At 41.6% G+C, this 26,844-nt stretch overlaps 1 protein-coding gene across 1 annotated transcript in view; it reads left to right on the top strand.

Annotated features, from left to right (window-relative positions):
• Positions 1-3,652: 3,652 nt before the first annotated feature.
• Ago3 (argonaute RISC catalytic component 3) overlaps positions 3,653-26,844 on the top strand; it is an 88,051-nt gene continuing 64,859 nt past the window's right edge. Inside the window, exons 1-3 of the mRNA XM_041652558.1 lie at positions 3,653-3,767; positions 12,543-12,714; positions 24,431-24,551. Of these exons, the coding sequence (XP_041508492.1) occupies positions 3,749-3,767; positions 12,543-12,714; positions 24,431-24,551 (312 nt within the window). The 5' untranslated portion in view covers positions 3,653-3,748. The remainder of the gene's footprint in view (positions 3,768-12,542; positions 12,715-24,430; positions 24,552-26,844) is intronic.

Genomic DNA, 26,844 nt, shown 5'->3' on the forward strand with positions numbered 1-26,844 from the left:
GTGAGCTCTGAGGTCTTCCTGCTTATTAAAGTGGGTAGTTGGGCACTCTATCCTTTGAGTGCCCTGAGTATTTGGTACTTCATTGTGCTTTGCTCTGGTGTTGATCGTGTATTCATGTACTTACTTGCTATCCTGATATCTTTGTTAAATTCTTCTTCTATTTTACTCATTTTAAATTTGGATTGTCTCACTGAGCTATAAAAACTTTAAAAATTCACCGGGTGGTGGTGGTGCATGCCTTTAATCCCAGCACTCAGGAGGCAGACAGAGATCGGAGGATTTCTATGAGTTTGAGGCCAGCCTAGTCTACAGAGTGAGTTCCAGGAGAGGCTCCAAAGCTACAGAGAAACCCTGTCTTGGGGGTAGGGGGGTATAAAATTCAAGTTCTTTGTTGGAAATATGTGTATGATATATATCATATATATGCATAATATATATGTATATCACATTTGTGCATAATATATGTGTGTATATATTATACATATATGCATATTACATATATTAATTTTTCCTAATCTATGGCTTGCCTTTTCATTTTGAATAGGAAAAAGTTTCCCATTTTCATGTCCAATTTATTAGTTCATGCTTTTTGAATGGTATTTAAAGAAAAATTTCCATTTCCTGGTGGCCGCTGAGGTGCTCAGTGCTCAGGGAGCACTGACTTCTCTACATCTGAGATTTTGTATTTTATACTTCTTCCTTCCGAGAACAATCAGTGCCCTGTCCTTGAAGCCCATCCATCTGTCCGTCCATCCGTCCATCCATCCATCCACCCATCCATCCATCCATCCATCAATCCAAATAGTTATTTAATGTGCTCTTCTTTTTTTTTTTTTAACTTAATGTGTTCTTATTTTTTTATTTTTTGGTTTTTCGAGACAGGGTTTCTCTGTGGCTTTGGAGCCTGTCCTGGAACTAGCTCTGTAGACCAGGCTGGTCTCGAACTCACAGAGATCCGCCTGCCTCTGCCTCCCGAGTGCTGGGATTAAAGGCGTGCACCACCATCGCCCGGCTCTTAATGTGTTCTTATAGGGCAGCAATAAGCATTGTTCTCGGCACTGAAGCTGAGGTAGTTAACAAGATACACAAAACCTTGTGTCCTTTGGAAGTGCGTTACCTCAGAACAGTGTTTGGTCAACAGAAAGCCTCACATATCTTTGCCTTGGCAAGAATCTCCAAGACTGCCGGGCGATGGTGGTGCACCCAGCACTTGGGAGGCAGAGGCAGGCGGATCTCTGTGAGTTCGAGACCAGCCTGGTCTACAAGAACTAATTCCAGGACAGGCTCCAAAACCACAGAGAAACCCTATCTCGGAAAAAAAAAAAAAAAAAAAGAACCTCCTTCTTGCTTCCCTGCTTTAAATTTTAATTCATGAGACTTTCACACAGGCTTACTCTACAAAGGTGTGGTTCTGCATAACAGAAGTAGATAGGAACATATCATAGACACTTGTTGGATTTTATTGAATTTAAAGGCCTAAATCTTGTTACAGTGTTCAAAGAGATGGTACCTTGGGGCTAGAGCAATAGATCAGTGGCTAAGGGCACTGTCTGCTCTTCCTGAAGACCTAAGTTCCATTACCATCACCCACACAGCTGTTGACAACTGTCTTAACTCTGGTCCCAAAGATCTGACACTCTCTTCTGGCCTCCATGAGCATCAGACACCCAAGTGCAGAGTTATGTGCAGACCAAACACTCATACACATTGAAAATAAAACAAACAAACCCACTCAGTCTGTGACTATGCCGTGTTTTCTGGAAGAAGCTAGATAAGCTGGCATTCATTTGAGGGACTAGTTCCAGAATCAAGAGGTGAGGGTATGATAGACCCTTGCATGGGTTTGGGATTTACTCTTCAGGCTTAGATCATGACACCCCCCCCCCCAGCCAAAACAAAAAACAGTTTCTCTGTAGTTTTTGAGCCTGTCCTGGAACTCATTCTGTGGACCAGGCTGACCACAAACTCACAGAGATCCACCTGCCTCTGCCTCCCAAATGCTGGATTAAAGGCATGTGCCACCACTGCCTGGCCTCTGGATTACCTTTTAAGATGTGGTGCTGCATCTGGTTATTTGATATTTTAAAATTAGGAAGGGTGTTTCAGTCAACAGGAAGAAGAAAGCAAGGCAGAATTGCTGTATCAGATGGGCTTGGAGCCCCCTCCATTTATTATATAGTAAGCACATCCATTAAGTGCTTCAAAACTGTAACCATAGTAAAGATTTTTATTAACATTTGGGAGGTTTCTTCTGTACTGTCTGTGCATTGTATATGTTGGTCTTTCAATTCTTCTGATGAGAAAACTGAAGTTCAAAGAGATAAAGTGACTAAATCCAAAGTTAATGGGGAGGGAAAGGATAATGAAAATAAAATATGTATATATGTATATAAATATGTATATACACACATGTATTTAAAGTCAAAACATTACTGATTCATTGGGACCCAGGGATTATAATGAATCCTTGCTAAACCCGCATAAAATAGTATCTGGATTCACTGAGCCAAGTATTTTTTTAAGGATGTACTGCTTGCGTGATAAAGTGCTGAATCTAGTCTCCGGGTTAGATTCATTCTAATGGGTTGGAGGCAGTTCATAAAGTAGTCCACAACCTAGACATCGGGAGAAAGGTTTCCTAGGGAAGGCTAGCAGGGTCACCCACCATAGACCGGTGGTTCCAGGAAAGGCCGCTGGAGAAGACTTAGGTCAAAGTTTGGCATGGGATGGGAAGGGGAGAATTCCTAGCCATGGGATCCCAAAGGCTCCAATTCAGCAGAAAAGCACCTGACCAGTTCGGGCAAACCGGAAGCGGACCAGTTTAGTCGTAAAACAGTCTTGAAGAGTTCGGAGGGAAAAGACGGGGGCTCCTTAGCTAGGTGTTTTAGTGCCAGCAAGGAGTTTAGGTTCCTCAAGGGGATTCAGAGTGTTTAAACCAGAAATAATTCCTTGCAGTACTCAGGTAATGTCCCGTTTCTTAATCATTTATTTTAAAACTATATTGGACTTTATTTTTAATCCACCTCAAAAAAAGGTTGTTAAAGCAACTTTGCGTACTTAGCGAATCTCCTGTGGTGGTTACCGCCCAGTGCCTGTGCTCCAAGCGGGCGTGGCAGGCGGAGCTAGGAGGCAGAGGATGTCCTCGGATGGTCACCCGCCACTCTCAGGTAGGCTGTCCCTCAGGTGAGCTCCTCAGGCTGGCAGCGACATCGCCTCAGACAGCGGTCCCGGCTGGTCCCCGACCGGAGACTGTCACGGGGAAGAGGCCGGCCGCTCGCCGGAGATTGTCACCGTCAGGCACAGCGGGAGCAGGGCGGCCGCGCGCTCACGGCTCCGCCCCGGCCGGGCGCCCGCTCGCCCGCCCACAGCTCCCCAGAGTCCTCGGCGCGCTGGCCGAGCCGGCGTGGACGTCGTCGTGCCTGCGCGGCTCCGGCTCGGGGCGAGCTGCGGACCCTGCGAGCGGGGCGCGGGGGGTGGGGGGGAGCGGAACTGACGAGGGCGTGCTTCCGGGGGCGGCCGGGGAGAGCGAGCGGCGGCGGCGACGGCGGTTGCCGGCGGGTCGGGGAGCGAGCGGTGCACGCGTCAGCAGCTGCGGGCGACGCAAGTTCCGGACCGGGTTCAGCGTCCTCGCCTCACGCCCCTCTCTGTCCTCGCCTGACAACGGCTCCTCTGCCCGGCCCGAGGGCGTCCCTTCGTCGCCTCAGCGGCGGCACCGTTCTCTCGTGAAGCACTCCCCCCAGCTCCATGAATGGAAATCGGCTCCGCAGGTGAGTCGGGGCCGCCGGACGGGGCGGGCGAGGTCGTTACCCCACGGGTGTCCCCTGAGCATCCTCGCTCCTTCCACTTCGGGTGCTGTCAGTGAAAGGAGTAGCTGGTTTTCGGGCCCGACGCGGTTGGCTTCTCCACAGCCCTGCAGCTACTCTCCGGAGGCCACTGAGTTGGCAAAACTACCCGGAGGGTTGAAGTTTGGGTTTATCCCGGCGATGTCATCCCTTAGAGTGCTGCTCCCCTGAGGATATGGAGGAGTTTGCCCTTGCTTTTGTAATTCCAGCTGGAAATGTTCAAGACCGCGCATATCCTTTAACCGGGTCGCGTGTTCCATGCAGGCTGGACAGTCAGTCACCACCCTTTCTCCCCTCTTAGAGTAGCGTGAGGATACTCTGAGATAACCGATGGGATTGAGTTTGAAATTGGTGTCCGGGCAACGTCAGATGCAAGACGGCATTGCTTGCATCCGAGATTCCCAGCGGCTGTGGCAGTGTGGCATGTAGTCTCTGAGGCGCTAAGAGATGCTCTCTCAGTCTGCATCCCTGCTTATGTGAGAAGGTAGATCTTTAGAATGCGGCCGCTGTTTCCCTACAGCAGCACTTGGCATATACCTGGAAATCCGGATTTAGAAAACAGTTTTGCCTTTTGAGAGAGAAAAAAAAAAAATGGCAGCCTGCGCAGGACTTGTCTTTAAAAAGGAAAAAGAAGTCAGCGCTTCTAAAGTAACTGAGAGAGCAACATGAAATAGGTGTTACATAACGGTTTGCTTACCAAGTGATCGCCCTTGTTCCCTAAATTTGAAAGTTGTCTTCATCCACAAGATCAGTAATGTATAGTTTCCATAATAATTGGGGACTGTCTTGTTATTGTGGTATAACAAATCCCATAATTTTTTATCTTCCTTTGCCAATTTGAAAGGTCCCCAAATATAAGAAAACCTAATATGAAAGAAACTAGTGACATAATTGTCAAGTGGATACAAACAGGCATTTCCTTTATCACATGGAATTTCTTCACAGTTTCTACCATTTTTTCCTTCTATGTTCTATCTTCCTTCATATTTTCTAAAATGCAAAATCTGTCTAGACTGAAGTTTTAGACTCTTATTACCAGTTTGTGTATTTCCAACCTGTCTTTTCCTTGTTCTTAAACTTTACGTTTTATCTGTACTGTTCTTACTTTATAAGATAACTGATTATTTCCAGTGATCTGATTTTTTTTTTATTTTTTCGAGACAGGGTTTCTCCGTCGCTTTTTTGGTTCCTCTCCTGGAACTAGCTCTTGTAGACCAGGCTGGCCTCAAACTCACAGAGATCCGCCTGCCTCTGCCTCCCGAGTGCTGGGATTAAAGGTGTGCGCCACCACCGCCCGGCGCAGTGATGTGATTTTTATATAGCTACCTTGTCGTCAAGCCTGAAAAACTAAGCATGAAAGCAAATACTTGGTTAGTCATCTGTCTAAAACTTTTGAAGGTATTTCCCCCAAATTAAGTATTTTCACATGAAAATATTGACAACATTCTAGAAAGTACTTGTGATATCAGACCACCTAGTCAGCTGATACACTTAGGGAAAATGAATTTTACCTTTTCTTTTTGGGTATTCTTTTGATAAAATATAGAGTAATTGATGTGTCTTCACATCAGGTATAGTTAAGATTTATCAACTAGCTTGGGCATGGTGGCTCACACCTTTGGTCCCAGCACTTAGGAGGCAGAGATGGTTCAATCTCTGTGAGTTGGAGGCTGGCCTGGTCTACATAGAGAGCTCCAGGACAGCCAGGGGGGGCTACATAGTGAGACTCTGTCTCAACAAACAAACTAAAATTAAAACAAAAAGTTTTGTCAATCCGGCTTGGTCATCTTGGAACACAGAGTTTATTCTTCAATAAAGTTTATCTGTGATTGGCTGTTGTCTAGTATCAGGATCAAGAATGTTAACATCAGAAATGGTTTTTTGGGCTAGGCATTGTGGCACACACCTATAACCCTAGTACTTGGTAGGCTGAGGCAGGTGGATCGCTATGAGTTCAAGGCTAGCCAGGACTACATAGTGAGACCCTTTTTTTAGAGAAGGAGAGAAAGAAAGAGAGAGAGATTTTATTGTTGTTCTTGCATCTTTTGTGTAATTATTAATGGTGAATGTGAAATTGGAAATATACTTAGGAAAATTGACAACTAGATTTTTTTTATTCAAAATTTGACAAATACATATTTTGGTTTAAAATTTCTTAGATATATGGATTGGAGAGTTGGCTCAGCAATTAAGAGCACTGTCTGCTCTTGCAGAGGACCCGGGTTTGATTCCTAGCAACATGTGGTGGCTTAAAATTGTAACACGAGTCTCAGGGGATCTGGCGCCCTCTTATGACATCTAACGGCATTAGGCAAGCATATGATGCACATACATACATGCAGACAAAACGCTCATACACATTAAACAAAAAAATAAATCTTAAATTAAAAATATTTAGACATATGCCAGGCAGTGATGGCACACACCTTTAATCCCAGCATTTGGGAGGCAGAGGCAGGCAGATCTCTGTGAATTGGAGGCCAGCCTGGTCTACAGAGCAAGTTCCAGGACACCTAGGGCTGTTACACAAAGAACCTTTGTTTTGAACCTGCCCCCCAAAAAACTAGATATAGATGTTCTTTAATAGCCCGTTAGGTTAGTACTGAAATTTTTGGCTCTCAACTTCTGTCTTTCTTTTGAATGGATCTTCTCAGGAATCACTTGCTGATAGATTGTTTATTATGTGAATACATAGAAATCTTAAATTTATGTAGTGCAATGGAGGACGTTAAATATAAATATCATGTAATGATTTCATGATGGAGCATTCCTCACTAAAAATATTTATCCTTCCTTTCCTATTCACATGAAATATCACAAGGGTATTATTTTATTTTATTTTTGAGACTAGGCCTCATTGCATAGATTAAAGATGTGTATGACTGTGCCTAACTTTGTATGGGATTTTTTGATTTTTCTTATACAGCCCACCAATTTAGTACCATGTATCTTAGGATTTCTATTGCTGTGAAGAGACACCATGACCATGGCAACTCTTATAAAGGAAAGCATTTAATTGTGTGGGCTTACAGTTTCAGAGGTTTAGTCCATTATCATCATGGCAGGACACATGGTGGCACACAGTCAGACATGGTGCTGGAGAGGGAACTGAGGTTCTACATCTTGATCAGCAGGCAGCAGGAAGAGAACTGAGACACTAGGCTTGGCTTGAGCATCTAAAGCCTCAAAATCTGCCCACAGTGACACACTTCCTCCACAAGGCCACACCTCCCAATAATGCCAGTCCCTATGAGCCTATAGGGCCATTTTTATTCACACTACCGTCCGAACATTGATTTAATCAAAAATAGAGTAATTAATTTTTTGTGTAATAATTTACATACATATCTATGATTCCTTAAGGGTACTTCTGATGGAACTATGTTTCTGGTCTAATTATAGTTGAGCTGTATTTCTGGTCTACAACTGTACTTTGTGTCCAAATAAAATGAGATAGGAAAACCAGGAAATGGTTATTTAAATGCTACTTATATTTTGAAGTCTAGTACATTAGTTTATATTTTTAGGTAAAGTCCAGCTGTTGTTCAGAAATGAACTATACTTAAATGTAAATATTCTCCACTAATCTGTGGGAAGCCTGGGAGTTTCAGTTATAGATTGCTTTCGAGCACACTCAGAATTCCATTCCCAGCATTGGAGGGGTGCTGTGGGTGCTGTCACTTGTATTTTAAATAAACACTGATTGCCCAGTAGCCAGGCAGGAAGTAGAGGCTGGGCAACCAGGCAGGAAGTAGGGGCAGGGCAAGGAGAACAGGAGGATCCCGGGAAGAGGAAAGGTCAGTCTGCAGTTGTCATCCAGACACAGAAGAAGCAAGATGTAACTGCCTCGCCGAAAAAGGTACCAAGCCATGTGGCTAACACAGACAAGAATTATGGGCTAATATAAATTATAAGAGTTAATAAGAAGCCTGAGATACTAGGCCAATCCGTTTATAATTAATGTAGACCTCTGTGTGATTTCTTTGGGACTTAATGACTGCGGAAACTGGGAAGGACAGAAACAGTCAACAGAGGGGAAGATGTCTAAGGAGGGAAATAGTTTATTTTTATCATAAGTTACTAATATGTAAGCCAATTTGTCATGGCTGGTAGTTTTATACAATCTTTCAGAAAAGGGAAATCTTAGCTAAACTTTTTTTTAAGTTATTTATTTTTACCTTATGAGTGTTTGACTGCATCTATGTATTGTGTATACCACATGTGTGCCTGATGCTCACAGAGCCAGAAGAGGGAATTGAGTCCCCTGGAACTGGAGTTATAAAGTTTAGTGAACAGCCATTTGTGGGTGCTGGGAACTGAACCTGGGTCCTCTGCAAAAACAGGAAGTTCTCTAACTGCTGAGCCTTCTCTCCAGCCTCCTTAAGTTAAACTTTTAATTCCTCTCTGAACATAGTTGTCCTAGAACCGTGTATTTCTTTATTAATAAAAAGGCTTTTTTTTTTTTGAGTCAGTTAGAAGCCAGCAAGATGACTGGCTCAGTGGGTAAAGGAAAAGGAAAAAGAACGTGCCACCAAGGTCAACTGAGGTCTCTCACTTGGTGGAAGGAGAAAACTGACTCCTAAAGTTGTTCCACCAATACAGACATATGTAGATACAGGCATGGGGGTGCACGTGTACAAAAACACTAAATAAAGTGCAGGAAAAGCAAAGCTCATTTGAGACTACATTTCAGAAGAACAAAAGCTGGATGCAAAGGAAGCTAGAACTAGATCAAGAATGAGACACGGAGTCTGTCATAATGGAATGGCCTACTCCTGCCTTCTCAGCACTCCGGAAGGCTGAGGGGAGAGCTGAGATTCGGAAGCCAGCCAGGGCTACATAGAGAGACCCTGCCTCAAAATAAGAGGGAGGATTGAAAGAGGAGGTTGAGAGTGGTGGATTCACAATCACTAATATACACAGTGCCATTTTGGAAGTGTTTATTGTCATATACAATTTTATACTTACGATTTGTTTTGAGGGGGAAAATGTCATATTGCACCTTTGTGTGTTGGTTGGGAATTTGGAAATACTAAGGGTTTTTTCCTACTGTATTATCACTGAAAATTTTGTTTGTGCTGTCCTGAAATGACTGTTACAACATTTTAGCATTTGCTATTTAAGACTGAAAGCTTGAGCCGGGCGCTGGTGGCGCACGCCTTTAATCCCAGCACTTAGGAGGCAGAGGCAGGCGGATCTCTGTGAGTTCGAGACCAGCCTGGTCTACAAGAGCTAGTTCCAGGACAGGCTCCAGAACCAGAGAAACCCTGTCTCGAAAAAGCAAAAAAAACAAACAAATAAAAAAAAAAAAGACTGACAGCTTGAATTACAAAAAACATGCAAGGTTATTTTGATTATTGTTTCAGAATTTAATTTTTCTATTAATGATAGGGTACCCTGAGAGACTATTAGGAGACAAGAAGCATTATTTTTCTTTTCTTTTAAAGAAATTATAAGTTTATAATGTGGAAAATAGTTTAGTATATTTTAACCTTTTCATATATGCATATTATGTACTTTGATTATAGCCACCCTTTTTCCTCTTAAAGAATTTAGGGCCCACTATGGTGACAAACCACTTCAGCCCTGTACTGGGAAGGTGGAGGCAGGCTCTCTGTGTTTATGACAGGCTAGTCTGCATAATGAGCTTCCAGTCAGATAGGAGTATATAATGAGATCCTGTCTCAAAAACTAAAGACTTTAAAGAACAGGACAAAACAAAACAAAAAAAATTTAACCTTAAAATGTAGAGTTTTTTTGGGGGGGTGGGGGAGTGTTTTAAGACAGGGGTCTCTGTAGCTTTGAAGACTGTCCTGGAACTAGCTCTTGTAGACCAGGCTGGCCTCGAACTCAGAGAGTAAAATGTAGTTTTATAAACATAATGAAGATATTTAAAAACAACCATGAGGGCTGGAGAAATGGCTCAGCGGTTAAGAGCATTGCCTGCTCTTCCAAAGGTCCTGAGTTCAATTCCCAGCAACCACATAGTGGCTCACAACCACCTATAATGAGATCTGGTGCCCTCTTCTGGCCTTCAAACATACACAGAGACAGAATATTGTATACATAATAAATTAATAAGTATTTAAAAAAAAAACAACCATGAGCCTATCACTATGATACAACCAATACTCACTTTTAAAATTCAAGCTAGAAACTAGTCAACTATCTGTTGTGAAAACTAGCTAAAATAAATAAAAAGATAAATAGATACTGTTTCCTTTTATTCTTTGGGCAAATTTTGCCTAATAAGTTGGTATTAATATGTATTAGCTGTGTTTTTCATTGGGAACACTGCATTTGTTTGGGTTTTGTAGGCCTGGCCTGACAGTATGCAAAGAGGCCTGGAAATAGCTCCTGGAAGAGTTCCCTCGTGTATATGGAAAAACCCTAGCTCGGAGGAAATTCTTTCCAAATTGTCTTTAGCTCTTGGATTCTAGTTGAAAATTATTTTACTTTATAATATAGATATCTGGTTTCATTTGGTTTCTAAATTCTTAAAATCCTTACTCTACCTGAAAAACTGAAGTCAGTGTTTTTGTTAATCTAACAAAACATTCTTTTACAGCTCTTAAACCTTAGAAGGTAATTTGTTTTAAATAGTTAATATATAAGAGAAAAAAGCCAAAGTGATAGTTCTGTTTTCAGGAAAGTAAAACTAAAAAGATAATTTATTTGCAACTGACTCCTTTTCTGGACCTGTTTGGTCTGAGAGTGTTAGGATGAACAGCATTTACCAGACACTCCTACTTTCTAATTCAGATACTCATAGACCCTCATTCTTTTTTTTTTTTTTTTTTTTTTTTTGGGTTTTTCGAGACAGGGTTTCTCTGTGGCTTTGGAGCCTGTCCTGGAACTAGCTCTCTAGACCAGGCTGGTCTCGAACTCACAGAGATCCGCCCACCTCTGCCTCCCGAGTGCTGGGATTAAAGGCTTGCGCCACCATCGCCCGGCTAGACCCTCATTCTTGACTCATTAACAGAACAGATGTGAGAAAGAATATTGTGTGTGTTCTAACCATAATGATTATGCTGTTAGGATACATGAACAGCCTTTCTGTACTTGGAGTTTCTGCGGTTTTCTGTATTGTCTATGTTAATATTAATGACTTTCTTTGGCTAGCCAATGCTTAAAAAAAAAAAAGACTATTGAGATTCATACAATTAATGCTTTCTTTTTTATAAATGTGGAGTTTTGTAGTTTGCTTAACAAACAGTAAAATGAATGAAAAGATAAATAAGTACTGCTTCCTTTTATTCTTTGAGCAGAGTTTGCTTAGTAAGTTGGTATTGACATGTATTAGTTTATTTATATATATCAGTTTATAATTATGTTGATTTTGTGATTTGGTTCACAGCTTTGACTGGAATATCAGTTTAATAAAATAATCTGAAAGTTTTAATTTTATATCAGACACTTATTTTATTCACTTCATAATTGTCAAATTCTTGGGAAATCAGAAGGTATTTATAGACTATAAACATGAATAAATGAGATATTTTTAGATTTTTTCATTTTTAGAAGAAAATTTGCAATAAAAATTTCACAATAAATGTATGTACTATTTTTAATTTCATTTTTGTTTAAATACTATTTTTTGATGCTCTATTCTATTTGATTTCTAAATCTAACAGAATAAGTTATGTGTGTTTATTTGAATTTTCAAAATGGTTAATGGATAGATTGCAAAATGGGCTACTTAATGTTAGCTCTTATTGTCTTTTTTTGTTTATTTGTTTGTTTTTCGAGACAGGGTTTTTCTGTAGCTTTGGAGCCTGTCCTGGAACTTGCTCTTGTAGACCAGGCTGGCCTCAAACTCAGAGAATCCGCCTGTCTCTGCCTCCCGAGTGCTCTTATTTTCAAGGGAGAAAATTCCTTAAAATATTCTTCCCTGGGGCTGGAGAGATGGCTCAGAGGTTAAGAGCATTGCCTGCTATTCCAAAGGTTCTGAGTTCAATTCCCAGCAACCACATGGTGGCTCACAACCATCTGTAATGGGGTCTGGTGCCCTCTTCTGGCCTGCAGTCATACACACAGACAGAATATTGTATACATAATAAATAAATAAGTATAAGAAAAAAAATATTCTTCCCTATATTAACATCTGAGGCAGTTAACCCTTAGCAGGTTTAATATTGTATAAGAGATTATTTAGGCGTAGGCAGTATGACTGTAACTGCTGTCTGTTTGGATGAGTTTATGAATAATTGAGTGGAATTTGGAATAGCAACTCGGAGCGTACTAGAAGTTCCATGCTCGTGTGTCCGGTTAGTCATGAGCCCAAAGGTATAAAATCACACGCATTTCATCACGTTGAATTTGGAGATGAACTTAGTACACTTACTTTTCCACTGAGCCATCATCTCCCTAGCCCCCATTTTACTTTTTATATTAAGTTTTATTCTTCATTTTCTTTTTCATTGGTTTTGCTGTTGGTCCCTTGTTGCCTGGGTCTGCTCTGAGCTAGCTGACTTGAGTTTGCACAGTGGTCCTTCTGTCTATCCCTCCCAGAGCCTAGCTACTTGTTTTTAATGAAGAGAATAAAATGAGAGGAAGAAATAGAAATTCTGAGGATAATGTCGTCTTTCGGAACTAAGTTTTACATCTACCAGCTGTACCTAGAGTTGTAACCTACTCTAGTTGACAGGAGTATATAAAGATGGCTTTTAACTGTGGGACACTTTTTTCCCCTTCCTACAGGACCCATTGGGGCCCAGCCCCTACTCATAGTGCCCAGAAGACCTGGATATGGCACTATGGGCAAACCCATTAAACTGCTGGCTAACTGTTTTCAAGTTGAAATCCCAAAGATTGATGTCTACCTCTATGAGGTAGATATTAAACCAGACAAGTGTCCTAGGAGAGTGAACAGGTAAGAATCATGAAATCTAACTGCCATTTGCTGTTTGTATTTGCCTTAGTAAATTATATGTGTCTCTCTCTTACATGTTTGAATAACAGTGATAAGACATAACACTTTGACATGGTATACACAGAATGTATATACATGACAGGAATACATGGTAATTTGTTTTGAAATTTTTACTTCAGCAGTGGATGATAAATTTGTAAACTTCCTTCAGATTATTTCATTATGTATGAGTTTCCATGCTATTCATGTGGTAATAGAAAAGGTCCAGGTCATATCCACATGTTGTTTGAAATCTGGTCAAGTATTCTGAGCATGTCTTTTGTGTTGCTGTTTGTAGGCGGACTTTTCTGTCCTGCCAGCCACTTCCCAAATAACCACACAGATTTAATATTAATTATAAATGCTCGGCCGATAGCCTAAACTTGTTTTTAGCCAGCTTTTATAACTTAACCCATTTCTATTAATCTACCTGCTGCCCCAGGGCTCATTTACTTTATGTAATATTTCCCATCGTGCTCGCTCCGCATCTCATAGCATTTCCCCGGACTGCTCCTCATTCTTCCCAGTATTCTCTTAGTCTTACTCTCCTGCTTAACCTTATCCTGCCCAGCCATGGGTCAGTCAGCTCTTTATGAACCAGTGGGAGTATCATCTTTACGGCGTACTGAGATTGCTCCGCAGCCGCTGTCCAATGGGAGTAACATCTTTACAGTGTACTGAGATTGCTCCGCAGCCACTGTTAGTTCATTTATGTTTGTGGTTTTTTTTTCTCCACACTTCACCTACCATTTTTGTAATGCTCGCTTTAAAACGATGGTGGCGGGAGTATACGCCCTCTCTCACATTTTTAAATTAAAAAATAATAAGTAAATGAAAAGTAAAAGGAATTTGTAATTTAACAGTATGACATGTAAGAAATATGAATGTTGGATTAACTTTTCTTGGATTTACTGTTCTACCTACAAATATTTCTGTTATAACTGAAAGTGAATGAGCACTGAGTCATTCATTATATGATGTTAAAACAGTAGCTATATGAATGTCATGATTAAAAGTCCTTTTGAGGGCAAGAAAAATTCTGGAATGTAATGTTAGAAATAACCTCTTAAGAGTTCAGTTAATCCAGTATAGATGAAATCCAGGAAGGTAAAATGACTTAAAAACACACTTTAAACTGGGCAGTGGTGACGCACGCCTTTAATCCCAGCACTTGGGAGGCAGGCAGATCTCTGTGAGTTCGAGACCAGCCTGGTCTACAAGAGCTAGTTCCAGAAGAGGAACCAAAAAAGCAACGGAGAAACCCTGTCTCGAAAAACCAAAAAAAAAAAAAAAAAAAAGTGGAATCAGAACTGCAGAAGCTTCACTTGGAAGAAAATGAATTTAGTTGTCTGCCCATCTATCCAAAGTGCATCTGTGTGTGTGTGTGTGTTTATGCCATAGCTGGGCTTGGTGGCACACACTTTTAATTCCAGCACTTAGGGGGCAGAGACACATGGACCTCTGTGTGTTTGAGGCCAGTCTGGTCTACAGAGCGAGTTCCAGGACAGCTAGAGCTGTATAGGGAGACCTTGTCCCAAATAACACAAAACAACAACAGTGAAGCCATTATAAAGTGAAGAAGGGCCGGGCGGTGGTGGCGCACGCCTTTAATCCCAGCACTCGGGAGGCAGAGGCAGGCGGATCTCTGTGAGTTCAAGACCAGCCTGGTCTACAAGAGTTCCAGGACAGGCTCCAAAACCACAGAGAAACCCTGTCTCGAAAAAAAAAAAAAGTGAAGAAGGTAGAGAAGAGCAAATGTCGTAGGGGTGTTGGTGAATCGTCCTGGTCTTTTTGACTGGGTTTGGAATCACCCAGGAGACACTCCATTCACATTTATAAATGTGGAAATTTTTAGAGAGGGTTCGCTGAGGGCTAAAGACCCACCCTGAATGTAGGTGGTACCATCCCAAGGACTATGGTTCCAAACTGAATGAAAGAGGAAAAAGGAGGAGGCTGGCTGAGTAGTAACATTCCTTTCTTGACTTTCCTGAATGGACATAGTGTGGTCAAGCGCTTCGTGTTCTTGCTGCTAAGACTTGTGTGCTGTGGTGGATTGCACCTCTCAATCTGTGCACTAAACAAACCCTTCTGAAATAGTTTTCTCAGATATTTGTCACGACTGCAAGAAAAATAATACAGAAAACTAGTACTCATGGATTTGTTGCCGTGATAAACGTCATTGTGGGGAGGGAAGGGGAGAGTAAAAGTGCCTACCACCAAACCTGATTGCTGATGACCCAAGTTTGAGCCCTAGGACCCACATGGCGGAAGGAGAAAACAGACTTATATCTCCACATATGTACCATGGCATGCTTCCCCACACTTACAAAATTAATAAAATAAAAATGTAATTAAAAAAAATAAAAAAACACATGTGGTTAATAGGCCTTTGGAACTGGTTTATAGGAAGAATGATGCCCCAAGCCTCAGATGCTGGACATAGAGTACAGGGTTTGCTGTTTGGCCTACTGGGTTTTGGTCTTGCTGTAGTCCAATCTTCCCTTGTCTTCCCAGTCTTCTCTTTTGGCCTGGAAATTCTCTCCTTGTGCTGTTGTTTGGAAGACTTCGGCTACAGAAGCCCTAGAATGCTGTCAGCAGATCTTATGAGCCATTTTGAAGGGACTTTGGAAGCCCAGAATGCAGATAGCAGAGGCCTAGTTATAAGGTTTCTGGAAGCCACCCAATCCAGAAATAGACTATTTAGCTTATTTGTGTCATATTATGGCAAAAAAAAAAAATCTGGCTGAATTCTGCCTGTGTTCTGAAAATTTGACTGAGAATGAATTAAAAAGTAATGGACTGTATTGTTTGGTGGAGGGAGTTTCAAGACAGGTGGCATCCAGGCTGTGACATAATTCCCTCTCACTGCTCTTCATCAGAGCTTCAGTGAGAGCACAGGAAGGTACTTCAAATGTGCAGCTTGGTGAGGAAAGGAGGATGAGCAAGTTCAAAGATACATGTAAGAAGGATATGTTAACATTGTCAAAGAAAGTAAGGTCAGTAAAGAGAAATCTCAGAGCAAGGTGACGGTTACACACGCCTTTAATCCCAACATTTGGAAGGTAGAGGCAGGCAGCTCTCAGTTCGAGACTAGCCTGGTCTACAAAGTGAGCTTGAGTTCCAGGACAGCTAGGGCTACTCAGAGAAACCCTGTTTTAAAACACACACACACACACACACACACACACACACACACACACACAGCCAGGGCTACTCAGAGAAACCCTGTTTCAAAACACACACACACACACATACAGCCAGGGCTACTCAGAAACCCTGTTTCAAAACACACACACAGACACAGACATAGAGAGACTTTATCTCTAAATAAATAAATCTCTCGTCTTGTACTGGGATAATAGGAAGGTGCCAGGAGTCTAGAAACTCACCATCAAAGAGTCCAGCTTGTGAACATGCAGCTCCTTTGAAAGGAGAGAACTTTAACTGAGGATCCGTGAAGAATGCTGCTGCAGGGATTCCCTTGAAGACAGCCCACCTTCTCCATCCCACCCTGCCCATCCACTCCTGGGGTGGGTGGGAGAACTGGCCTTGAGGTCACTAGAGCAGGAAAGCTGTCCCTGCCCCTCACCAGCTACAAGACTCAGGAGAGCGGGCCCTGGGTAATAGAGCAGCCAGTCCTGTTGGCTTGTCTGTCATGTGGCGGTGGGGGTGGGGGAGAGATGCCTCCTTTACTTGTTGCCCCTTACCACCTTACTCATCTGATATGTGGCATGGGTGGAGGAGAGATGTCCTTCCCTCACTTCCCTCCTCACCCATCAATGGCTGGTACAGGTCATGGGAGTGGCCCTCACCAGCTGTACTGCCTTGGAGAATGGTCCCTGTACCATGTCTGGGCAACACAGTGGAGCTGGCCCTTGTGGTGTAGGTATGGGAAAGCCCGCCCTGAGGGTGTGAAGGCAGGAGAACTGCCCCTGCCCCTTGCTCATTGCTACAGGGGGTGAATTAGCTCTAGCAGTGCTCACCTTAGTGATGGGGACAGGGGAGAAGTAGACTGTGGACCAATCCTGCAGCTGCCCAGGCCTAAAACCAGGGTTATGACTTGGCCCGCATCAACAAACCCCCCATCTATGATCTGGAACGTGTGAAGGGACCTGACCCACAGACCCAAAGCTGCAGGATCTCCACAACACAGGCAACTACAGGATATCCAAGAAAAGTCCCATCAATAGTGTAGAAACCAGAGGCTTAGATTCTACCAAATCAATGACTCTTTACAATGAACACTTGTGAGTAAAGATACATGGACAAAAGGCTTTACTGTGTGACTCACTGTGTCATTCTACAGCTTCCATGATGAGATTTTTAATTTCTTCCCTTTTTTTCTCTTAAATAATGTTTTATTGGGGAAGGTGTTTATAGGGCCAGAGGGCAGATGCAAAGGGACAGGGAAATGAATGGGATCAAAAAGCATGATGTGAGAGACACATAGACTAAATAAAAAGAAAGTTAAAAAGAAAGAAAACAACTGCCCATGGAAGTGTTTTCTTGGGTTCAGCACCAGGGTGCACAGAAGCCACTTCACCTGTGGCAGCAGAATACCAGACTACATCTTGGTTTGATAGCACAACTTGGTGGAAAAATTCAAAGGTTGCCTGGTTCTAAAACTTTGTACTGAGTTTCCGGAAAGCCACTGAGGCTACATAGTACAGTGAAAATGGCAGTGCCAGAGTCCCTACAAAGGGTCCCTGAGAGGTCATTGAAAGTAAAATCTAAATTGTTGATGTTAGAGATGCCAGGACCTTGAGAAGCACACCTAGAAAAGCTGCAGGCATAGGATCAGCCAGCCCAAGGGAGGGATGGCGCTACCCATGGCAATTGAGCTCAGTTCAAAAGACTGTGAGTTACGGGACCACAGAGTTTGGTGTTTTCCCAGCACTTGGCAGGTAGAGACTACTAGCAGACCTCTGTGAGTTCAAGGCCAGGCTGGTCTACAAGAGCTAGTGCCAAGACAGGCTCAAAGCTACAGCAAAAACTTGTCTCGAAAGATGAAAATAATAATAATAATTTTTATGTTGACAAAGGGTGGACCTGTGTTGGTTAGTCTTTGTTGCTGGTTGGCTGATGTGTGCCTATGACCCCAGCACTTAGGAGACTGAAGCAGGAAGATAACCATGAGTTAAGAGGCCAGCCTTAGGGCTGGAGAGATGGCTCAGTGGTTAAGAGCACTGATTGTTCTTCCACAGGTCCTGAGTTCAATTCCCAGCAACCACATGGTGGCTCACAACCACCTGTAATAAAATCTGGTGCCAACTTCTGGCCTGCAGGGACATTACAGAACATTGTAAACATAATAAATAAATCTTTATATAAAAAAAAGATGCCAGCCTTAGTTAAATAGTGAGTTTGAAGTTAACCTGGTCTACATCTAACAAGTTCCAGGCCAGCCTGTACTATATAAGGAGATCTGCTTCAAGGGGTAGGGATAATAGGAACTAAATAGACCTATTACAACCTCCCATCCCTTTTGAGACAGTATCTTACTTCTCGATCTTTCAGTGATCCTCTGCCTCAGTCTTCTAAGCGTGGGGATTACGGGCATGTACCTGTTCAGTTCCTTCTGAACATTACCAAAATAGTTAGAGGTTAAAATGCAGCAATTAGTTCTGGCTAACATTTTCAAAATGGATAAAGCTACATCAAATTGTTTCTTATTAATGTAAAGATTGTGTTGCTACCTTCTATAATATCAAATGATCTTTGTAAATGGCTAGAGATCTCTAATACTTTATGAGGCATTTCTTGTACTGCATAAACAGATATTTAGCACTAAGGCATTAATCATAATTCTTGAGTAGGTATCCTAGCCAAATGAATTTCCACTGTAGCTGGAGGAGTTCTCTTGGAGAAATACCCAGGAAATGCTCATGAGTCATTCCATGAGTCAGCTTCTCTGCAGAGTTACTCTCTAGACTTATTTTCTGCTTTTGGGTGTATGTGTTGTTGGCCTTGTCTCCTTTTTGCGTTGTTGTTGTTTTAATTAAAAATGACTACTTTGTGGCTCAGCAGTTAAGAGCTCTGGCTGCTTTGGTGGCTCACAACCATCTGTAACTCCAGCCCCAGGGGATCTAGCATTCTCTTCTGGCCTCTGTGAGCACCAGGCATACACATAGTGCGTAGACATATATACAGGCAAACACTTATGTACAGAAATAAAATTTTAATTATAAAAAACAGAAAAATAATGGACATTTGGTAAAAGAAGGTGGGTTTAATAAGTAAATTTAAAATATATATGTAATAAGTATATGTAATAATATATATATATATTTTTTTAAATTTATTTATTATGTATACAATATTCTGTCTGTATGCCTGAAGGCCAGAAGAGGGCGCCAGACCTCTTTACAGATGGTTGTGAGCCACCATGTGGTTGCTGGGAATTGAACTCAGGACCTTTGGAAGAGCAGGCAATGCTCTTAACCACTGAGCCATCTCTCCAGCCCCCAATATATATATTTTTTAAATTTATTATATATACAATATTTTGTCTACATGTGTGCCTGCAGGCCAGAAGAGGGCACCAGACCTCATTATAGATGGTTGTGAGCCACCATGTGGTTGCTGGGAATTGAACTCAGGATCTTTGGAAAAGCAGGCACACACTTAACTGCTGAACCATCTCTCTAGCCCCTATTTTTTTTTTAAAGAAGTGAGTGGTCACAATAACTAAAATCAATCCATATATTTTAGAAAATAAGACCTCAGGCGATGTGGGATTCCCCTCTGTATGCTATGAATATGTTTTATTGCCATTAGTTAATAAATAAGCTGCTTTCAGCCAATGGCTTAACAGAATATAGCCAGGCTGGAAAAGATGTATGGAGAGAGTAGGCAGAGTCAGGGAGATGCCATGTAATTCATATAAGCTGCCACCAGAGGAGACAGACGCACTGAAACCTTGCTGGTAAGCCACAGCCACATGGCAATACACAAAATAATGGAAATGGGTGAAATTAAGATGTAAGAGCTAGACAATAAGAAGCTAGAGCTAATAGGCCAAGCAGTGATTTAATTAATACAGCTTCTGTGTGGTTATTTCGAGTCTGGGCAGGAAGGAACGAACAAGCAGCCTCCCCTTACTCAGGTTTATCCAGTATTTAAATGTTGAAATTAAATACTTATTTATTAAATTATAATTTACAAAAAAAATTATAATTTACAGTCTGTGTTCTACAGCATGATGGCATCATCAGACTTTGTACTAAGATGTAGGGAGTGATAGTTGAGGTAGGAGTGGGAAGGAGGCTGTAGCCCTTTATAAGGCTCAACATAATCAGGTTAAGTTCCATTTTTAGGGTAAGTGCCAGAAAAATTCTTAATTTTAAACTGTAGTTTGAAGTTCTAGGAAGAATAAAGAATATTATTTTCTGCAAGAATTCTCCTTTCCCCAGAGTTAATTTTGTTAGTGAAAGGAAGTCATTAAATTTTGGTAAAACTTAGCATCATTTACTTAAATTTTCTTTCCAAAGTTATTTTTATTAAACAATTTTTTTAAGTTAAAATGTTGGGCTTATTGGCCTGGTGTAGTGGCATACACTTTTAATCCTTGCACAGAAGCAGAGGAAGTCGATCTCTGTGAGTTACAGACTGCCTAGTCTGCATAGTGAGTTCCAGTATAGCCAGAGCTATACCATAGGACCCCATTTAAAAATAAAAATTGCTGACAAAATGACTTAAGTGAGTAAAAGCACCTCTGATGACCTGATGTTCTGAGTTTCATCCCTGAGGCCCATATGGCAGCAGGTGAGAACTGATTCCTCCAATTGTCCTCTGGCCTCTACATGTATGCCATGGTGTGTGCACCTACCTGCGTACATACATACACACACACACACACACACACACACACACACAGAAGAAATAATTTAATTAAAAATTTTAAGTTAAAATGTTATGTATTTTATTTGTGTAGTTTCACTTCTTATAAAGCTAAGTGTTGTAGGGAACGGCAGGGCTGCATCCCTCCACCAGGCTAGCTTTACACCCGAAATAATTACACGGAAACTGTATTCTTTTAAACACTGCCTGGCCCATTAGTTCCAGCCTCTTATTGGCTAGCTCTTACATATTGATCTAACCCATTTCTAATACTCTGTGGCTTACCAGGGAAGATCTTAACCTGCGTCTGTCTGGAGTGGGAGAATCATGGCGACTCCTGACTTGGCTTCTTTCTCCCAGCATTCTGTTCTGTTTACTCCGCCTATCTAAATTCTACCCTATCAGAGGGCCAAACAGTTTCTTTATTAATTAACCAATGAAAGCAACAGATAGACAGATGACCCACCTCCGTCAGCTAAGAAATTGTCTAACAATATACTACAGTGTTCTGCTAAAAATTCTACATTTGAACAAAAAAAGACCATATTCCCACCTTCCCCATTTATATTGTTATAACAGAAGACAAATAATTGCTAGAATTCATTCTTGATATTAGAATGTTTAGAAGCTAAATGTGTTGGCTCAGACCTGTTATACCAGCAGTTAGGAGGGAGCCTGAAGTAGGTGGTTGATATGAATTTGAGACCAGCTTGGGCTATAGAGACTGGAGACATTGTTGATGTCTCTGTTGCCCAGGTGGTCTCCACAACCGTTTAGTTATACTGCCTTGCATAAATAGCGCCAAGGATTGGAGAAGAAAAAAACTAAAGACATTAAAAACAAAAAACTTAGGTAACCCAAGTCGTAGGACTAAGTCTTAGTCTGAGGTGGTAAAGAATGGGAAGTGAAGGCTGGAGTTAGGAATGCTGCAGAGGTGGGGTTGGCAGGTCATGAGGGAGTAGACCAGCCAGGTTCAAAGTTTGGATATTGAGGAGGGCATAGGCACCATAACCAGATTTAACTCTGGAGTAAATTTTTTGAATTCAGCCGTAGATGTTTTCCGCTCAGCTTTGAAAGGTCACTGAAGTAAATTTCTACTGCTAGAAATTTATTAAGGAAATGCTGTGTGCTATATTAAATCAGGATGCTTTTATCTCCCAAGGATTTTGGCCCTACCATCTCAGTCTCCCTACCATCTCAATCTCCCTACCATCTCAATCTCCTCTACCATCTCAATCTCCTCTACCATCTCAGTCTCCCTACCATCTCAATCTCCCTACCATCTCAATCTCCTCTACCATCTCAATCTCCCTACCATCTCAATCTCCTCTACCATCTCAGTCTCCTCTACCATCTCAATCTCCCTACCATCTCAGTCTCCCCTACCATCTCAATCTCCTCTACCATCTCAATCTCCCTACCATCTCAGTCTCCTCTACCATCTCAGTCTCCTCTACCATCTCAATCTCCTCTACCATCTCAATCTCCCTACCATCTCAGTCTCCTCTACCATCTCAGTCTCCTCTACCATCTCAATCTCCCTACCATCTCAATCTCCCTACCATCTCAGTCTCCTCTACCATCTCAGTCTCCCTACCATCTCAATCTCCCTACCATCTCAATCTCCTCTACCATCTCAATCTCCTCTACCATCTCAATCTCCCTACCATCTCAATCTCCTCTACCATCTCAATCTCCTCTACCATCTCAGTCTCCTCTACCATCTCAGTCTCCTCTACCATCTCAGTCTCCTCTACCATCTCAATCTCCCTACCATCTCAATCTCCCTACCATCTCAATCTCCTCTACCATCTCAATCTCCCTACCATCTCAATCTCCCTACCATCTCAATCTCCTCTACCATCTCAATCTCCTCTACCATCTCAATCTCCTCTACCATCTCAATCTCCTCTACCATCTCAGTCTCCCTACCATCTCAATCTCCCCCACCATGTTGTTGTTTAGAGTGGTTTGGGCTTCTAGGAGTTGGTAAACTTTTTTGATTTATTTGGCAGTGGCATATAAAAATGGACTTTAAAATAATGGCCACAAAAGGAAACTTTTACTATGTAGCCCTGGCTGTCCTGGAACTCTCTGAAGACCAGACTGACCTCAAACTCAGAGATCCCCCTATCTCTGCCTCCCAAGTGCTGGGATTGAAGGCGTGTGCCACCAGTGCCCGACTCATAAAAGGAAATTTTAATTAGCAGTCTCTGAACGAACCCAAAGAAAGTAGGTGAATCAAATCTTTGGTGTCACATTACGTATGAAAGACATGATATTGGGTTAAAAGAGTTTCAGTAAAATACAAAATTTGAAAAGCTGAGTGGAAAATAGAGATTTTTGTGCTATGTAAGTTTTTGTGGGAATCAAGTCAGCTTAGTTTTCTTTTTTTCCTGGAAAATGCTGATTTCCTTTTCTCCCTTTCTCCCCACTCATCTGGGCTAGATTTTAATCTTTTGGTTTTAGTTTAAATCATACCAGCACTGTACAAGTGTAATCTCGTTGTGGTGTATTGAGATTGTAGAAACAGTTCCTCTCTAAACATAAAGTGGCTTGGATCCTTCTAAATGCCTTTTCACTGTCTTTAAGAACTTGTGAGTAGAGCCAGGCTGCGGTGGTGCACACCTTTAATCCCAGAACTCAGGAGGTAGCCTGGTCTACAGAGCAACTTCTGGGACTGCCAAGGCTTTATACTGTCTAAAAAAGAAAGGAAGGAAGAAAGAAAGGAAGGAAGGAAGAAAGGAAGAAAGAAAAGAGCCGGGTGGTGGTGGCGCACGTCTTTAATTCCAGCACTCCTGAGGCAGAGGCAGGTGGATCTTTGTGAGTTCGAGTCCAGCCTGGTCTATAAGAACTAGTTCCAGGACAGGCTCCAAAGCTACAGAGAAACCCTGTCTCGAAAGAAAGAAGGAAGGAAAGGAGGGAGGAGGGAGGGAGGGAGGGAGGAAGGAAGGAAGGAAGGAAGGAAAAAATTGTATTGATTTGTAGGTATTTGGTATAATTCTCTGTAGTCTATAATTTCATAATGTAAGTCTTTAATGCCTTTCCATGTTACTATATATTGGTATCAAAATGTTTGCGGAATTAAAATAGAGTTTTTTTTCTTTTTCTTTGTTTTTTGAGACAGTGTTTCTCTGTATAACAGTCCTGACTGTCCAGGAACTCACTCCGTAGACCAGGCTGGCCTCAAACTTACTGAGATTCACCTGCCTCTGCCTCCTAAGTGCTGGGTATAAAGGCCTGTACCATAACCGCCTGGCTAGAGTTTTCTCCTTGTGGTGCTGGGGAGTGAGCATGGAGCCTGTGCATATGAGGCAGACACACTAACCCTGAGCTCCAATCCCCAGCTGGACACTTCACAGCATCTCACTGATTAGGTGACATTGTTGAGTGGGTAGTGTAGGGAATATAGATGTGTTTGTTACTCTTCAGAAACTCACCATAGGAATGAAGAATATAATTGGATACAATAGGCTGATTGTTCTAAATAGAGATACAAACAAGATGTATTTTAGCACAGTACAAAGAACATCTTACTGTTTGAGAAAAAAAGGTAAGCAGTCAGGGAATGCTTAGAGAAGATGAAAGGGATTTTTAATCAAATGCTAATAATATTTTTCTGGTCAACAGTATCCCAGAATGATTGGTTTACTGGATTCATTCTTGTCTTTGGGAATATGTGTCATCCTTTGCCAGTGGGCTGTCTTTCTGCTATCTTAAGCTATGGTTCTGAAACCAAAATCTTATTTTGAAGTCATTAAACAGTGCCTTGAGCTAGTTCATATTTTTGCATTTCATCTTGCAGAGGATTATGAGAATGTGTTTTTCCCTTCCTTAGGGAAGTAGTTGACTCAATGGTTCAGCATTTCAAAGTGACTATATTTGGAGACCGTAAACCAGTCTATGATGGGAAAAGGAGCCTTTACACAGCCAATCCACTTCCTGTGGCAACTACTGGGGTAAGATATGTTTCTTTATTGTAAAGCTATATTTGTGCTGTATCTCCTTTTATTTCAGTCTTTTTTAGATTTATTTATTCTTATGTGATGAGCATTTTGCCTGCATGTATGCCTGTGCATCATATTTGTGCAGTGCCTGAGGAGGCCAGAAAAGGGTGTCAGATCCCCTATAATTAGAGTTATAGCTAGTTGTGTGCAGCCATGTGGGTGCTGGGGACCAGTTCTGGGTCCTCTGCAAGAACAAGTGCTCTTAACCACTGAGCCATCTCCCTGTATCCAGAAGCTATTTTGTTGTCCCCATCCAGTCCTGCAGCTGCTTATAAAATAATTCCTCAGAGGCTATAAATTAACTATGATTGTTTGGCTATACTACTTCCTGCTGGTGGGAGGCACTGGCAATCTTATGGGGATCCTGAGAAAATTTAGGATTATGGTCAAGCCCTGCCTGGGATATTTTGTGTGGTTTGTTCATCTCAGCTGGTAGTCTTGAAACTGTTGTGGATGTTGGGTCACCTGGGTCATCATTGCCATTGGAGACCTTTCCAGGGATCTTGCTTGATCAAACCATATTAGCCTGTAAGGAATTCACAGCTTTTTATCTTCTGTGGAAACAAAAACAGAACCTTTTTTCAAAGCAACATATCCTTAGACTCATTTAGATGCACACCTTCCTAGACCTAGATGGAGAGGGGAGGGCCTTGGACTTCCCACAGGGCAGGGTTCCCTGCCCTCTCTTAAGGAGAGAGGGAGAGAGAGGAGGAGGAGGGGGAGAACAGGAGGGAAATTGGAGGAGGGGAGGAAGTGTAAATTTTTGAATGGAAAAATAAAAAAAAAATTTTTAAGATTAAATATATATATATGTTGCTTTAACTTAGTAGCCCCTATAATCAATTGTTTCTTAGCATATAGCTCATTAACAGTCAAAAAATTTTTAAAACACAGTAAAATACATAATCCAGGCTCTCTGTGTATTTTCCATCTTTGTGTGTCTTATTTTTTATATTATTTTACTGTCTCTTTGAAGATTTTTTTTAAGTATTTTTTTCTGTAACTGCCTATACTCTTTTTTTCTCTCTCTCTTCCAAGCCTACATACATTTTTTTTAAAAACACACTGTGACTGTTTAGAGCTTTCTTTTTGTCTGATTCTGTCTTTATTGTATATCTGTAATCTTTTTTTTTCTTTTGGTGATAATTTTAAATTGTTAAGTGGGCATGGCTAGGACCAAAGCAGCAGATTTGGCCGCTTCACCCCACTCAGCTTTCCAACATGGCAGAGGTATGTTTACCACCAGCTCTGGGAGTCATGTTTAACACCCCAGCTGTGGGAAGCAGTGGGTCCACACAGCCACCAAGTTGTAGCACGCTGCCCACAAACCTCATTCAAGTGCTCTCCTGAGAGAGCCATCTGTGCTGCTAGCATGAACCAGGAAGCCATCTCTTAAAGGCGCCATGCATCTTCTTGCCATCAACAAGCAAAGTCTATCTGAAAAGATGTGGCTACCAAGAAGCCAGTTATGACTCTGTGTCTAGAATCCCTTTTGTTTTAAGCCTTCTCAGACTTTATGTGGATGTACCTGCCCCACATTGGTACCATTTGTAGCTGGAAGCTCTTCTGTTGTCCCTACCAGGTCCTGCAGCAGCTTATCAAATGATCACTCAGAGGCTATATATTAACTATGATTGTTTGGCCAATTGCTTAGGCTTCTTACTGGCTAGCTCTACATATAAATTAACCCATTTCTGATAATCTGTGTATTGCCACGTGCCCTGTGGCTTACCCATATTGCTCTGGTATCTTACTCCTCTGGTGATTGTTGGCATCTCCTCTTAACTCTGCCTTCTTTTTCCCTGTATCTCTGCTTGGATTTCCCACCTCGCTATATTCTGCACTGCCATAGGCCAAAGCAGTTTTATTCATCAGCCAATATCACAGCATACACAAGGACATCCCACATCACTCCCCAACCCCTATATCTCCCTTTAAATGATCTACTACCATTTTAAATTATAACCCATACTAATGTGATCATTTTTCAACTTCTGTTGAAATAATTTCAGGTTTACAGAAAAAACTAAAGAACAATGTAGAAAAGTCACATACACTTTACTCAGATTCGCCAATGTCCTTAACAATTTGCTGCTCTGATTTTAGAATTTTTTCTTACTCTCTTTTGCTCTTCCATGAAACAAAAATACATACATACTTTTTCCTAGCCTGTTCATAGTTGGGTTATGTACATTATGCCCCATTAATAACATTTTAATATGTATTATTTCCTAAAAATAAAGAT

The sequence above is a fragment of the Microtus oregoni genome, unplaced genomic scaffold (genome assembly GCF_018167655.1).
Source record: "Microtus oregoni isolate MIOR12 unplaced genomic scaffold, Mior012 000005F_ref0000423, whole genome shotgun sequence".
NCBI classification, from domain to species: domain Eukaryota; kingdom Metazoa; phylum Chordata; class Mammalia; order Rodentia; family Cricetidae; genus Microtus; species Microtus oregoni.